Source organism: Coturnix japonica, chromosome 4 (genome assembly GCF_054131305.1).
Source record: "Coturnix japonica strain WE chromosome 4, WE-NBRP24, whole genome shotgun sequence".
NCBI classification, from domain to species: Eukaryota; Metazoa; Chordata; class Aves; order Galliformes; family Phasianidae; genus Coturnix; species Coturnix japonica.
The window spans coordinates 63,090,963-63,107,846 of NC_140666.1; the positions used below are offsets into that span (position 1 = coordinate 63,090,963).

The following is a 16,884-nucleotide window of genomic DNA, read 5'->3' on the forward strand; positions in this document are numbered from 1 at the left end:
ATAAAAAAGTAAACTGAGTTTTCAAATAAACCCCTTAGTCAAAACCAACAAATGATTCAGTAATGAAACACAAACTGCTGGGATCATTTAAGAAAACATAGTTGTGCTCCTGAGATCAGAAAAGCCAACGTAGGACACAGAATATAACATGGCGGCATTTTGGATATGTTTCTGTGTCTTTGCAGTCTGGGTTAGCACTCATGAAAGTAAATTTTGTGGAAAGACTTGCTGGGCTTTTTCTATGGATCTGGTTTACTGTGGATACCATTTGTGAAGAGATCAATAAGGTTTCAATTAGATCAGAAAGTCACATGGAAAAGGTATTTAAAAGAACTCTTAATTAGGAAAATAGATTCATAGTTTCCTCTGCAACTTATCTATGTAAGATATTCCACCTCACACTATAGAGGCGTAGAGTAGATGAAAACCATTCCTTTCTGTGGGAGTAGAGAACTTTACTTGATCATATTAGAATTTGTTTTTCTCAGAAATAGAGACTTAGGTTGCTTATGCTGTCTCCCTTTTCCAGAACTGCAAATACTCATCTGTAGTGACGGGTATGTGTTAACAAACTGGAAAGGCACAAGTTTATCTGCTATTTCATTTAGAGAAATGAAGCCAAAGGGAAATGACAAAAAATGCTGCTTGTATACCAGCAGCGCGTAGTCTTGCTCCGAGGTCCAGATCACAGAGAGATTCTGATAGACTTGTTGGGCATCCCCAGGGACAACCAAAGTGGAAAAGCTGACTGTTAGTGTCTTAGACTGTACACTGCAGAGACTGGCAGACTGGAGGACTAAGTGAGCAGCTAACTTGTGCAGCTACCAAAAAACATCACTTAGCTGTAGTAAGGATTATTTTTAACACTAGTTTGGAAATAAATACAGCAGGAGGCATTATCCAACACGTTTGTAAATGTTTTGTTGAGATTTGGTAGTTTAGGGGAAGGAAATAGTTACAGGATTCTTTTCTTTGAACCCAAGCAGAAAATACTCATTGAGGATGTCCAGGCAGAAGATAAAAATCATGAGAGTGGTCTAGGATATGTTTGCATATACAAGGTTCTTACGATGAGAATGTGAAATAATAGCAGTAGATTTCAAAGGAGTGAAAATTTGCTTTGTCATGTAGGAAAGATTTGAAGTGTAGCAGGAGACCAACTCAAATAGGAGAAAGAAGTGTAAAGAAAGTGGAAACTCTATCAGATAACTGAGGGTAAGCTCAGAAGTGTAGCAGAGGCACTAAAGGTCATTAGGAGAAAACTTAAGTGCAAAATGAAATGCAGCTAGCAAGAGAAATCACAGGTAATGTGAAATGTTTGCATAAGGCTGTTTTTCAGCAATTCATTGTCAGAATGGAAAGGCATATTGATCAGAGTTGCATAAGAGATTGTCCTTTTTCCTCTACTGTTCAGTACTCCATTAGCAATTTAGATAATAGAAAGATTTTTCAAATTCTTCCCAGCTCCGCAATCCAAAAAGGTGATTTATGGCTGGCCATACCCTTATCCAATTCCGCGAAGTTTTGAAGTGTTCCAAACTCACATTTACTTCCAGGTTTACTCGAGTCAGTAGTGAAGAAGAAAAATGCAACTGCAAATGGGCCCACGTTCCCTTGGTTTTCATCAATAGTGATGATTAGAGAAAATGAAGACTGCTACTTTTAGATGTACCGACCTGAAATATGTAGGCATTCATGTAACCACATGTATAGCAGCAGGTCATTTTAAAAGCACTGCTTTGCTTGCATCTGGGCTTTGTGTTCCCTTACAACCTCTTTAGGAAGCTTGTATGGACTGACAGCTGTAACCACTGTTTGGCAACTTGTGCTAATGGCTTTCCAAAATAAATAACTGCAATCTATTCAGGCTTTGCATAAGTGGGACAGCTTTGGAGCTGTTCAAGAATTTGGCCCTTTCTTGACAGCCTTTAGCTCAACAGGAAGCTTAATCAAAACAGTTAAAATATGTAGCTGAAATAAAGCTAAATACTTACTTTTTAATTTTAATCTTAGGACTTAGAATATCATCAGTCTGTCAGAGCACTTTCAGTATTCTTGTTGCATCTTGAAGTAAGCAAATTTCACTTGCTGACTCACACTTGCCCTTTGTGGTTGTCCTTCATTGACAGATCTGTACGGACAACAACAGCGTTTTTCCAACTTTTCCATAATACAGGTTTCTGTTAAAGCAAGCTCTTCCTCCTGATTGTTGCTTGAAACCTGTAAGAAATCCTAGTGTACACCAAAGAGCTATTTTCAGACAGTCTCAAAAGACTTCAAAGTTCATGTCTGCATGGATATTGTGTACCATACCCTAAATTCTACTGTAGGAACATCACACTGGCTGAGCTGTTGCATTCAAAGTCTGTGACAAAGCGCATATCCAGTCCTGAAAGAAATGTGATCGTTCAGGGTGGCATAAAAACATTTGGAAGTTCAGCCATGGTGTGACTGAACTTCCCATCCTGAAACAAGGAAGGACAGAAGGATATTCACTGCCTTTGCTCCTGTTGCCCCATTTTCATCTGCACAGCATTTCTAGACATTGTGTTGCAGGAGGTTTTTAATTAATTCATATATTATACATAATCATTATACATGAAGTGGTATGAGTCCTGTTAAAGAATCTCTGTCTATTCATCTTTTTTGTATCTCCTTTAGGAAGTGTAATAAGTGTGTAAACTTCTGATTGTCATCCTGGCTTTTCTAAGATTCAGCATTATCAGAGAAGCTGCTAAACTGTCCTTCAGTCCTCCAAAAAATTCAGATTTAAAAGATGCATATTAAGCATATCTATTCTGTTGGCTATCTGTGAGTTCCCAGGTTCCTTTCAGCTGAGAAATACATATGAGTAATAAGAAAACGAGGAATAAACAGTTGTTTCCTCTACTGTTACTCACCAAAATTAACGAGGTTTATTTTTATGGCTCCATTCTGTTTCCCTTTTGACCTCTTTCTACTACATATATATGTGTGTGTGTGTGTGCATGTTTCTTGTTCACAAAAATGAACACCTTGAAAGAATTTTTCTGAAACAGTCCTCTACTATAATAGTGGGAGTGATTACATCTAGAGCTCTGCTTCCTTGATTTCTCCTGCAGAGATATCTGTGTCACACAAGAAGTACAGCAGAAGACCTGTTTTCTTCCCAGTTGAATGGTTACATTTAAGTACATGCAGCTAACCTCAGGGCACTTGGAGATATCCTATTTCTGTGAAAGATAGGGGAACCAGCTGAACAATGAATGATAGAATGGGCTCTCCATTTGGGCACAAAAGACAAAGATTAATATTTTAGTGCTGGGAGCAGATATAACTTAGTGAAGAGCTAGGCAATATCCTTAGAGGAGGAAAAAAAAAAGCAAACATGGGAGGCATCTGATGCATTGTCTGATGGATGCATTGCTGGAAGACTCACATTCATGAGATGCCTGCGTAACAGAGCAGCAGGGAAGAAGGCATTCTTGAGGTCTTGATTGGGCTTGTGCAGGATAGTTCTGTACTATATCCTCACAGGAATCGATGTCCTGCTGAGTTCCTTGAAAAAAAAAAAAACAAGAAACAACAGTGATCTTTTATGACTCCATTTTTTTTCCTGAAAATCAGCACTTAACACGTGTGTTTTGTAAGTTTAAGACAACAGAAGTGTCTGTGGTTGCATTATGAGTCAGTCTGCTCTTAGTGGCTATGGATGTGTCCAAGTTTCTACCTCTTCTACTGGAAGAACTACAGTGATAACATTTAAGAGAACCAATTGATCCGACCCTCTTGAGCCAAATTTTGAATATAATAGCTTTCTAGAGGAAAAAGAAGCAGTGCTTTGCCTCATTTGGGTGTTGAGCTGAAAATGCTAACACGCTTTACAGTTCTGTTTCTGGTTTTTCAATGTATATGTGGCTTTTGGTACCAACCATTAGGATTCAGGAGCTGTTTGTAATGAGCTCTCCAGAGATTTCTTGTACTCTGTGCACCCTCTAGCTATTCAGTAATGTCCTATAGACTTTCTGTTTTTCTGCTACTGATCTCTCTCATTACCAATGGGTGCTTTGGAGTTTGGAATAAAGCTGAGAACTGTCTGGATGGCTGAGCAGAGATGATTTAGCTTGAATCCTTTCTTGGGTATTGCTTCATGGCAGTACCTCATGTCCTTTATGTGTACCCAAATACACATATTCTTTCTGACTGTACTAGGTACCTGTACTACTGCATCAGTTATAAATGCATTATGTTTTGGTTTCCTGTTTACCCTAGTAAAACACTGAAGATTTTTTGGCAGAACCAAAAGAAGAAAATATGGCTGCTTCTCTCAGAATAGTGTTTTTTTTCATTGACCTTATATGGCTTTGTTTAATGATATTGTTTAAAAATATATACCCTACTCTGTTTGGATTTGTAGATTAAAACAACAGATGACTTCCCCAGCCACGAAGAAGAAGAGGAATATGAGGATGCTTATGTCATTATGGGAGGCATGGAAGCTCGACCAGCCATGAGTAAGTCATGTTGTGAGACATCTTTCTTCGGAGCAAATCATGTGCTACATTGGGTGGGATATAGGTTCACAGGGGCTGTATTATTTTAATACTTGTAATTTCCATGTTATTCCTACTTCTGGGGAGGACAGATGTCCTAAGAGATGGCGGAAGGCAGGCAAGGGATTCAGTAGTAATGACAAAATCATCACTCAGTGAGACAATCACAGTGCAGTCAGCGTTCCTGGTAAATTCTGCAAATTTCTGGTCTTTGCTTCACATCTGGAAAACAGCTGAATTCTCCAGGTTCTTGGAGAACCTTTATGTAAGAGAAGACACTGTCTACGGGTGTGGGCAACTCCTGTGTGGAGACACAGGTAGTAGGTATTTTGCATCTTGATCTTCTTACGCCTAAATACAGACTGATTATGGTTTGTTGCTAATCTGTGTGATGATATGTATTCCCCTGGAAAAATGCAGAGTTGTTTGTTTGCATTTACTGATGACAGTTTCTTGTAGTTAAATATATTTTTGCAGTATTGTGGATTTATGAAGCTAAACTTCATCTTGTTTTTGTCTTATCTGTTTGTTGGCAATTTTATCTTTCCAACTGTCTCATATTCTGTATATAAATTTGCTGTGTTTAAGCCTGCTGTTTTGGCATGTCTAGGCATCGACAATAAAATGTGGGTTAGTAATCTGTTAGCCCTGATATATATCTACTGCCTCTATCATGTTTCCTCTGTATATGGGAGCACCTGAGAGTGGACACACAGAGAAAAAAGATGTAAATTGTAGCAGCTGGCCATGTTAGTCAACTACGTGCACTAATCTCCCACTTTAATCAGTGATGAAATAAAGACCTTCCCAAGTGGTAACTCAGAGTGGAAAGGGCTCTGTATTACCAGTTCTGTATTGAGTGTAATTCTGCTGACAGGCCCGTATAGTTTACTTTATGCCACTGAGATGGGCTACCCAAACCTTGATGCTGTACGTAGTGTTGAAAGTTCATCCTTTCACAAAGCTGGGGTCCATAGCCCCTTGAAAACCTAGAAGCCCCACAAAATTTCTATGGAAGTACAGCCACGTCTCCAAGGACAGTGTTTGTTTCCTTTTACAGAGATAGAAATAAGCATCCAAAATCCATTGTAGTAAAACGAAGCCATAGCTTACACAACTGTGTAATGTGTTTTCCTAAGCAGTGCACCGTGCTGCACTGAAAATCAAGTAATACATATTTTGGAGGCAAGGTAATTGTGTGTGATCTCATTCTGACAGCAGCTCCAGAAAAGTTTAGCATACTGCGTGCACAAAGGTGTTATGCACCAGAGTAGCAAGATATAATAAAAACTTCCACTGTTGATTTGGTAAATATTTTAAAAGCTGATCACTGGCAGTATGTATTTGACAGTATTTCTGCTGCATTAGTTCATAAAAGTTTTATTAGCCATTGTGTTGCTTCTGTGGGAATCCTTGGAACAGAAAATGTTTCAAGACAGCAAATGTTAAATGAAATAATGCATTCTTTAACATTACAAGTTGAGCAGAACCCAGGAGATCAACATGGAATCAGATCAAAATGTCAACAAGAAGCTGGGGTGGATAAGGAAGAGAAAGGTGATGTAGAAGACAGTGGAGAGGAAACTGAGGAGGAAGATTCCTACACCTTTGTCAACAGTCCTGACAGTTTGTATGCCAGCATACCTGACTGTGATTATGAAGTAAACAGCAGAGAATGCTTCTTCTACAAGAAACCACCCCCACCTCCTCCTCGAAAGCTGCCTGGCACCCTGAGACAGGATGAGCTGCACCATTTGTCACAAGGTACGATCTTGGCAGGAAAGTAACCACAGCTACAAACATGAGTGCAAACACATTAAGTGTTGCTGTAGAGACTGCATAAAATCACTTCTAATAGTAGCAGTTAGGCAGCATAACCCTAATTCCTCAACACGAACATGCCTATGAAATTTGCTGCATCAAGGTCTTTGTGACCAGGTAGGTCAGCTGCTACTGTAGTGCTGGGTTCAGGTTTCAACTTTTCCTCACTCTGCACATCTCAGAAAGGTACTAAATAACACAAGATACTGGATTTACAATAGACTTCTGAGATGAAACACTGAACTTGTATTTTTTCTTAATTTTTAAGACGTATTTACATTAAAAATATGAAATGCTGTCTTGACTGAATGAGGTTTGTGATTTCACAGATAGAATGTGGAAATGAGAGAATGAGGTAACACAGCACTCTACTTGATTTTAGCCGATGTTGTGCTGAGAAATCTAACACTATACTGTGTTACAAGCAGAAAAGAGAGGGAGAAAATTTGACTTTTAATGAAATGCTTTGGCTCTCTTCTTATTTTTTTTAATATTTCAGCCCATTTTTGATGATTTACTATCATCAGATAGTAAAAATCAAAGATGTTTAGCTGTAGGTTATTCAAGTATGAGAAGCAGAAAGTACTATTTGCATTTATTTCAGGAGTGATTACCTTCTTTTTTCTTTTTTTTTAATTGGGATAAAATAAGCATGCAAAAGAATTCAAGCTTAAATAGTAGTCCTTAAAAATCATGTAGGAAAAAACCTTGTTGTGGACTCTACCTGTAAGTGTGTGCACAAACTCTGTTTTTAATTGTGGCATGATCTAATAGAATCCTGAATTACCATAATGAAGGACTTTGATGTTCAGACAAGTACACAGAGATAGCTTTTCAGTTTATAGCCTGCTTGGAGTTGGTTTTTCTCCTATTTTCTGCCATGAAGGAAAAAGCTGGTTTTATGCAGCATGTTTCAGATTGCAAAACTAAGAGAAACAGAATAAAATTGCTACTGCAGATGCATTTTGCTTGCTATGCAATACTCAGCTGTAGCTAAATATGTGCACAAATGAGGGGGCAAGCTTGACACACAGGATTTTTTTAGTGCAAGCTTGATATAAATGTCTATCTTGGGATAGCTCTTATATGGCTACACCATTAAGTAGTGATGCATTGCTCCCTGCCAAATGCCAGTTTCTGTCTATATATCTGTATATGGATACCAACCAGCAGAGAAAGCTTCTCTGCTGCGTAGAGTCCTTTGCTGAGTCCTGTTCTGATAAGGCCAGTGCAGCTCAAAACACATCTGCATGACTCGTTCAGTTAAGACGTGCTGTTAAGACATGCTGTGAATTTTCCTGAGGTGCTGGGCTTGGTTTCATTCCATTTCATTTTGGGATGTGAGGATGGGGGTATCAGGATCCCTCTAAACTGGGATGATGCTTTCAAAGAAGAGCTCCAGTGAGTCACTGCTGCATATTTTTAGTCAGCTACTTTCTTTAGCTATTGCTGTGGAAGACCTAAAAGGCAACTCCCCTCCTTTGAAGTCTTTTTTGGGCAGTGGCATGAGAGTGCCCTCTGTGGGGGTTAAAAGAGAAAATCCTACAGGGAAAGAAACAGAACTTTCATAGTGGCATGCCAACAAAATATTTTTCATATTAAATCTGGTAGCTGTAATACTTGTTTTGTTGTGATGTTTTTTGTTTTTTTTTTTTAATATATCAGAGCAAAAATACATGTTATTAATACTTATTAATATATATTAGTATCACAAGCTGTTTTGAAAGGATGCATCTCATTTGTAAACATGTCAGGCTTGTAGGCATTGTTAAGCTTCTCTGAACCCATAAACAGATAATGCAATTATTAAACAGCAGCCAAAGGATTTAAAATTATGGCAGTGACCACAGCCTAGTTGAGTAGATACATATGTATACAGTGCACTACCACACTAAGAAAAGGTGGCTCCCTGCAGAGGTTTGCTGTTTGCACAGGAAGGATAAGGTCAGCACAAGGAAGGTGAGAACAACTATGGAATTGGCAGTTTCTTTAACAGCTTCCTCATTCTTTACAGTTTGTGAGACTTTTAAATACAAATAAAACCAAACAAACCCAGGTATGAGAAAACTTATCACTTCCTTTTAAAGCTGTAAAATACAAAAGCTAAAGGGCAGCAAGTTCTGTTTAGACGTACTCTTAAATGTAGGGAGAGACCCAAGGAGAACACTTGGGTGCAGAGTATTGGGCAGTCTTACCATAGATTTTTTCATTTATCCTTTACAGAGCTGTTTAATTTTTTAACCTTTCCCTATAGTACCTCTCTAGAAAATCCTCAAGAATAAATGGGACATTGAAAAGGTTGGAAAGACAAAACCCAGTGTTTTCCAGAAAAGTTTCCATTCTTAAGTTACAGTTGCAGCAGCAAACAGAGTGATTTCCCAAAATGCCAACAGCCACAGGGACTCCTTACTTGGCCTTATCAGTAATGAAGGTGATCCTATGGCTCTTGTGGGAGCAACTGCGGTATGCAGCATATTGCTCTTAAATAAGATTTATTTTGGAGCTTATATATTAGCATCTAATTTTGATAATCTGATGTGAAATCAAGAGAAGGCCCTGGAGCTGAAATTATTACTTTCTGATATCTTTCCTACTGACTTAGATGATGAAGCCTGTGAAAACTGGAGTACCTTAGTTTAAAAGTGAAATTATAAGGACTGTAAGTTACATTAGGAAAATCTGAAGAATAAATTAAGTCGTAATATCCTTTCTTGATCATCTATGGAGCATAATTTTTCACTTTTTCAGAGAGGAATTTTGTGGAGGAGAGAAGTGAAACAGAACATGGACTGAAGACAGCATGCTACAGAGAAGACCAAGACGCATGTGAGGAAGATGAGGAGGAGGACCACCCATACACTTTTGTGCAATTTGATGAATGTCTGTATGATCTGATACTGGATGAGGAAGATGAGGAGAAAAGGAAAGAACGCAAATCATTTATCATCAACAGGCCACCTGCTCCTGCCCCTCGTCCCGAATGTTCAGAAGTCAGACATGAGAACACTCCATATATAGTACAAGGTTGGTGCTTGCTGTTTTGTATTTGCTGACAGGATGTGGACATCTGTTCGTTTTTATGAATAATATATTTTTTAAAGACTAAGATCTTTGTTCAGTTATTTTCAAACCAGCAAATCAGTTGATTCCATCTACCTATTCGCACCTTTCAAATGAGCTGAGAACATGTCTGACTAATGATACTTTTCAATTTGCATCCAAGATAACATCGCTTTTTTGGCTTAATTTTACAAAAAAAAAAAAACAAAAACGTTATGACAGAGTGATGGAAGATTAAGAATTACTGGGCTAAATGCGAGTGTATCTGTTTTAACAGCATAATACAGAATGTACTATTCAAGCAGCTTTTCTTTCTAGTTTCGTTATCAAATTGTTTTGCCTTAATTCTGAGAGATGTTAACTGTATTTCTTCATTAACCATGTTTTACTGATGTGAACAGCAGAGAGAAATGCTGATGTGAGGACTCCTTTGAAATACCCTTATTGCAATGCTAGAAATTAGCATGTGAGGAAGGATTGTCTCCTTTTACCATTTCTGTGAAAAATGGTGCAACATCTTGGAAACGTAACTCCATCTTTTAGCCTAATTCAGATTGAAGCCAAATTTCAAAGGAACAGAAGCTCTTGTGAACTTTCATGGAATCTCTGGATAAGCCCCCAAATACCTGATGTTTGCGCTTCCAATCTTCTCTCTAAGGGAACCTCCCAGTTGTGTAAGAACATGTATAAGAATAAATGATAGAAAAATGGGTTTCAGAAGGAAACCAGAAGCTTACTTGCTCTATCCAGTGCATGTTTGGCATTAAGACAGGTCTACTGCTACCCAAATCTTCCTATCACAGAGAGAAGTACCTCCTTTGTAACTCCTGTTTCAGTCAGAGATCTGTTTTATTCTTCCTAGCTAGCTTCAGGCTGTATAACTCCAGGTGAGGGCTGGAATGCGTGGGTTCATGCCTTCATCATTTAGTTGCTTTTTCTTCAACAGGTTTGGGAGGCATAAGGATGAATCATTACAGTAGATTGAAAGAGTAATGCAAGAATGGATGTGTACAGGGGGTCTATTAAATTACAAAAGCCTTGAAATACCTGCCTTTACTGGAATGGCTAGGGCAGTGTCTCAAATCCTGGTCATCCATCATAAACATTCCAGTGACTTGAAAACCCTTACTGTGAAGATGCCTTGTTTGGAAGGTTGCTTTTACTGTCTCCTATTGCACTGAAGTGTTTCTGCTTTGTCTACCCTATCTGTTTGCTAGGGAGGAGACTTTCAGCACAATTGCTTTGATGGGACTATGGTGCTTATATACCATATACATGAACATGGTGTGGCATTTATAAGCAAATAGCAGGAGACAAATTATTTTACTACTGTTCTGTGAAATCAGCTTCTGTTTCAAGTTCATTTATTTGCACCACATATGAGAAAATTAAAAGCACGTCACTTGACCACTTAGGCCTCTGCTTCCCCTGCAGTCACACTGCTTCCAGCTCAAGGGCTTCTCACTCTCCTGTTTTGTGCAGGCGTTTTGTGCAGGCAGAAGTGACAAAAATTCAGCTAGAAGATTTCTTTTGCTATTTGTTTGTCCTTTCCAGCAACAGTTAAAGTTATTCATCCAGTCTAGCAATATCCCTGTCTCTGGTTTAGTATATTAAAAATGCTTATAATCAGAACAGAAAAGATTGTTTCAGCAGTAAGAACCAGAACATTTTATTCAAATCCATCACTAAAATCTGCATGTGTTTGCATCCATTGCTTTATAATTTAACTGATGTAAAATAAAACTGCTGTGGCTAGTACATATAGGCATTATTCATCTCTCAAATGAATAGATTATGGTTTCAGGTTTTGTTTTCATATATTATGTTTAAAAGAATGATGCTGAAGATGTAGAGTAAAAGAATGAAAAAGTTATAAGTTAAGGTCATTTAGTAGTTTTACTTCTTTCTCCCTGCCACAAACATTAGGACACGACCCTTAAATATGTAACTGCATGCTGCTGTTTATCCCAGGCATTTTGTTTCATCAGGTATCTAAAGTGGATGAGCATAAGATGCAAAACTCTTCAGTGTTTTTCATTCTAATTTTTGATTAAAATGTGATTCCTGCCTGCCCTAGATGCAGTGCTGTTCCATATCCACTGAGCTTTTGGACACCCAGTATGAAGTAAATAGAATGCTGTGCTTTGGATGAACAGTGCTCTGCATCACTTTACTCATTCAGAGCAGAGATCCCATTGTTTTCAGTGGCTGCTACCAGTGGTCAGATCTTCACATTCATTAGCATATCTAATCCTGAGTCAGCATCCTAATATCAGAGACTCGTGATCCTGTGCTAGTTTCAGTGGCTTGTATGGAGTTATGCTGGGGCCTTGATGGAGAGAGAAGTTCTGATCTTCAGAACCATTGCCCTCTGATATTCATTAAGATGCATGTTCTGTGGGAAAAGTGAGGTTTGAGAGTGGATCACAGAAGGGCGGTACTAGGGCTCTGAAGTCACCTGTAGTTTGATCCTCATGTGCTCTGGGAGTTTGCAGAAGAAACAAGCTTTGAGCTCTATGACTTACAGGGGCTGTTGTGCTAATTCTCTGCAGAGCTGCAAGGGAAGGATTTCTTTCTCTCTTCGTTGGATCCACAGAGGGGATGGAAAACTATGGGCTTGTTTATTGACAAAAAAAATAGTGTAAGCATTGCATAACAAAAATGGATTGTGTTTTGGGGCTTCTGTTTTAATTTAGTTTTTCTGTCAATCAGAACAAAGCGAGTGGCTGAATTCCCATGACAGCTCTCAGAACACGCTGAAGTCCATAAAGTTATGAAAGAGCATCTTCTGCTTTAAGCGAAAGCAGCACTGTTTCTATGAGAATAGCAACAAAGAGAGCGAGCAAATAGCCCTCTTTGTAATTAGAAGTAGCATTCAAATACATGGTTGCACAAGCTTGCAGTAGGCAAAAACCCTGCTCTGTGTAGATTACCACTTGGTGCTGTGTAAATTAGGAGAGTGGAACTTTTAATTAATGGAGAGCAGGGCTTCACAAGCCCTTTCTGTAGTTGCTTTCATAGTAGGATCTACCCTTTGAAACCTAGACTGTATATGCAAGTAGGCCTAACTGAGCTACTGCAATTTATTGTTTGAACAGCTGACCCAGATTTGCTGACAGATAAATCTGGAGAATATGAGTGACTATAAAGATTTAAAGCATAAGCGTTCCAGTAAGTTTGGGCTGCTTTCATTTATTCCTTTTTCAACATTTTAATGAGTGTGCAAATTTTTGAAGGGTCACTGCTAAGCATCCTGTGTTTGTTGTTCAATGTGGACCACTGCAAGAATTCTGTCTTATTTGGGGAAGGTTCCTCAGTCAATGGAGCTGCAAATTGGTGCCTAATAACGAGCTGTCCAGATGGTGTGCACTCTTCATGTGCTCCCTTTCAATTCCTCAGCTGCGTAGTGTTCCTTTGTTGGTTATTTCAGTGCTGGTTGGTTATTTGTTGCTGTTGTTGTTTTTTAATGGTGCATTGCCAAAACAACTGTTAAATAAATGTATGAAGGTGTTCTGTTTTCAGTTTACAGTGGAATTTAATAATCCGTATTGGATAGCACTTTGACTGAGTGGGAAACCTAAGCCCCCAGTACGTTTTCAGAACAGGTGCATGGGTTTCTTTAGTACATCTGTACCACTTCTGAAGTCTAACCTAGCAGACTCTCCCAGGGCATGAGGGTTACAGCCCTGTCCCAGCTGGATCATTTATCTCATGTCAGAGAGCACTGAGACCAGAGAGCTTCTCCGCAGCATGGACTTCTGTCCTACAGCATTGGAACAGGCTGCGCAGAGAAGTGGGGAATATATTTCCTGTTTACTCTTCTGGAAGAAAATAACATTTAAGTTGTTCATCGAAGTCAGGGGGTATACAGAAAAAGTAGCAGGCGGTAAATATTTTCAGGGAGGCAAAATAATTTATGTCCAGGATAGACAAACCCAATTGTAATGAGGAAGAAAATCCGAAACAGAATTGTTAGTATCTTGGAAAATTATCTGGCTGATTACTGAAAACTACAGCGATCAAATCATGAGTTAAAAATTCTTATTATGCAGATGGTTTAAATGCTCTGAAGAGGGTGTTCCCAAACCGAAGCCTTGGAGCACATGCAAACTACAAAACCTTTATGTCCCACAAAGGGATTTTTTTAGTATTTTCCTCCAGTGGAGATAAAATTCTGCACTGCAGATGAATTTCATTATGTAACTCCAACCAAGGAAATATTTTTCCATGGGAAAAAAAATACTAGGAACCACTGCTAAGAACCTTACAGAGATCTGGTTAGGAAATAGTCTGCCATGTGCTATCTTAACTTTGGTAGATTATGCCACATACTGAATTAAAGATTATTATACTGAATAAGGTCAGCAGAGAGAAAACAGTTTTAGGATGCAACCCAGCTGAAAAGTAACCCATTCTAAATGGCATTGTTTAGGTCAAATCAGATAGTCTTTCCCTTTTTACTTTTCTCTCCTGAAATGGGACTGCAGAAGTATATTTATGTTTTACACGGTGGAACAGATATTCCTGAGAATATTGTTAGAGTTCTTCCACTTTCAATACTAACCTAAGTTTAACTGATGATAAGAGCAGAAGTGTGAGGTACAACAAGTTCTCTGTTACTGTGTTCTAACTTACTCTTTACCCTTTCTATAAAAGCAGTTCCAGTATTACTTCGGTTATCTTACCTTAGCGTAGGGGAAAAAATGTGCAGCGCCCTGTGGTCTCTCCTAAGCAAGGTTGCTGTGATTCCAGCAGCTTTGGAATCTGACTGCAGACTGGAAAGAAAATTGCTGGTGTGCGTGCTTGGGTTTGCATTATTTTCACGTTGTCATTACATTGGAGTTCTTTTCAAAGTCATTTTACTTTTCATCTGGGAAAACGGGAGTTTATCAGCCTTGACTCACTGATGCAAGGCAGAGGCTGACAACAGCCCATGGAGTTGCAGTGAGCAGCTGTTGCTGGAACTGTAACTCAGGTTATGTGCATTGGCCTGCAAGTACTGGAGCAACATGGCAGTGTGGTGTTCCCATGAGAGTCCTTGGCATTGCTTAGTCTTTATCCTGATGAAGTGACTGTTGTGTGCTGTCAGAAATGTCCTAAGAGTGTCTGATGGTGTGTTTAGAACAGATAGGTTTCTGTAACAGTGGGATGTAGTCAAAGGTTTTTCCCACAATGGCTCAGCCAGGTTTTCCCCTTCTGATGGTGTGAGCTTACTCAGACACTATTGCCACTGCAACAGCATAGCTTCTGGGCCTTGAGCTACCTTTGCTACCTTCCACAGCACACACATCCCTTCTCCACTATCTCATTTCCTTAGCTGATTTGATTATATGAATCACGAGAATTGTTGTCTTAATCTTGACAATGAAATATTTTATGTAGTTTTAGGAACAGTCCTTAATCACCTCTGAGCATTGCATCTCCAGGGCTCACCCTGAGCGATGGATGCTCTGGGTGTAAGCAAACAAAACTGGCTACAGGAAAATGAGATCTAAAAAGATGTGAACAAACATCTGCATAGTTCTCATCTCCTGAATAAAAAGCATCATCCTACGACATTCTTTCCTTGCTATTCCCTGTGTATTTGTCATCCCTCACTGTGCTACATTTAATTTACAATCTAATCCACACCAAAAAAAAAAAGAATCTGTGAGCTTTATTTGCCTTGGAATATGCACACACGGTTGGACTGTTTAAATATTGTGGCAGGGGGTAGGCAACGATAGGAGCCTCTCACTGCAGCACATCCTAGCTAGCTTGCTAACTGATTCCAGTTTGCAGCCAAGTTGAGATGTGTTAATAAGTGCAACCCTAGTGTATTAATTAATTTGCCTTGTGTTTCTATAAAGATTTGGTTCCCCCTGGATTTTAATTTTGAATGTCTCCTAAACAAAACAGGGCAGTAGATAATTTTGTTTGGAACACCAGCTCAACAAAGCTGATGAATAACTGCATCATTAATTTCCCTAAGCAAACCGAATTCAAATCAATGGTGGGTAGTGGTTATTTTGCAGTCTCTCCTCCTTTGCGTTTGTTCTGCCAAAAGCGTTGAGTAAGTAGCATCAGGGTGATGGTATGATTAGCTCACGTGTTCTTCTGGAGGATCAGTTCATCAGTCAAGTTTTACTTAAATCAGCAGTGTAAGATGCAGAACTGCTGTGTGTTTTCTTAGAAGTAATGTGGCTTCATAGCGTAGGCAGGTAAAGTAAAATCTAAATGACAGACCATATCCGTGCCTCTTACCTACACAAGCTGTCCACTTTCTTAATGTAACTTCCTCCACATTTTGATTGCCTGTGTTTTTCATTCAATCACTTCTTATTGGTCCATCATCAAGCAATTTGTGAAATGTCATTGTGCAACTATGACTCCTCACCATCCCAGCTTTGTGTTAAAATCTCAGCTCATTCTGAAAATCAAATTCATGTTCCTTTTTGTCAGACTGATACAAACATTGCATTGTCTCTTTCTAGACACTTTCTACTCACCACACTTCTTGTCAAGTTCTGTACCATTCTGTAGCAAGAAGAGCATTTTATGAAGCAGGAGACTTAGGTTTTAAATATTTCAGTTTTCTACTTAAGGTTTACAAAGAACTCCCTGTGTTGTGTAGCAACCAAAGGGAGGGATATTTAGTTCATAGTATTTGACCTGCACAGGTTCTTCAGCCATGCACAATGTGATTATGAATTGAAAAGGACTGTCTTTATGATCTTACAGATACTGTTGAAGATGCATGCTGTAATAGCAGCAGTGCAGTTTTTCAGTTGGGTTATCTATGGCAGAGAGGATCTGAAAATATTTTTCAGTGGAACAACTATAGCATTCTGACACCTACAAATACGCTGTATTGATAATATTGTTTTACTGAAGGAATATTCACTGTATTTTTCACAAGAACAGGACATATCTCTGTACACAGTGACCTGTTTACTTCATTCCGCTGAGTTCCAGCAGTAGTTAAAATGTGAGAATGAAAAAGTGAATCACTTGAGTCTTCCCTAACCTTGTGGCAGTCATGCAGCAATGTGTGTTCATCTTTCCAGGCATTCCAGAAGCAGGAATAATTTGTTTTCATTTACTTCACCCACACTGAGTGCTTGCTGCCAACTAAAATGACTTCAGCAGGATGCAGCACGGAAAGTGGTTTTAACAGTTTTACTTTGAAAAACCAGAAGAGTAATTCCATTTCTGATTACTCCAACACTGCAAAACTCAGCAGAAATTTCATAGCCTATCAATTAAAGTACTTTCCAATCAGGGACATTGTTGAGTGCATCCCTCCTCCTCCTTTAGCAGTGAAATCCTGGCTGCCTGCTTTACCTCAGCATTGAGGTACTTCCACAGTTCTTCTCTTCAAAGAAGTCACTATTTTGAGTAACGCTGCAGCCACATTTAGGAGGATTCTTTGGGGATCACAGAGAGGAGTATTACGAAAGTTAAAATATATCAGTATTAGGCTGAAGTTAGT

At 38.9% G+C, this 16,884-nt stretch overlaps 1 protein-coding gene across 2 annotated transcripts in view; it reads left to right on the forward strand.

Annotated features, from left to right (window-relative positions):
- Nucleotides 1-16,884, forward strand: part of BANK1 (B cell scaffold protein with ankyrin repeats 1) — a 124,945-nt gene that overhangs the window by 96,707 nt on the left and 11,354 nt on the right. For both annotated transcript variants that reach the window (XM_015862136.3, XM_085547104.1), the window contains exons 8-10: nt 4,397-4,493; nt 6,012-6,296; nt 9,102-9,377. In XM_015862136.3, the coding sequence (XP_015717622.1) occupies nt 4,397-4,493; nt 6,012-6,296; nt 9,102-9,377 (658 nt within the window). The remainder of the gene's footprint in view (nt 1-4,396; nt 4,494-6,011; nt 6,297-9,101; nt 9,378-16,884) is intronic.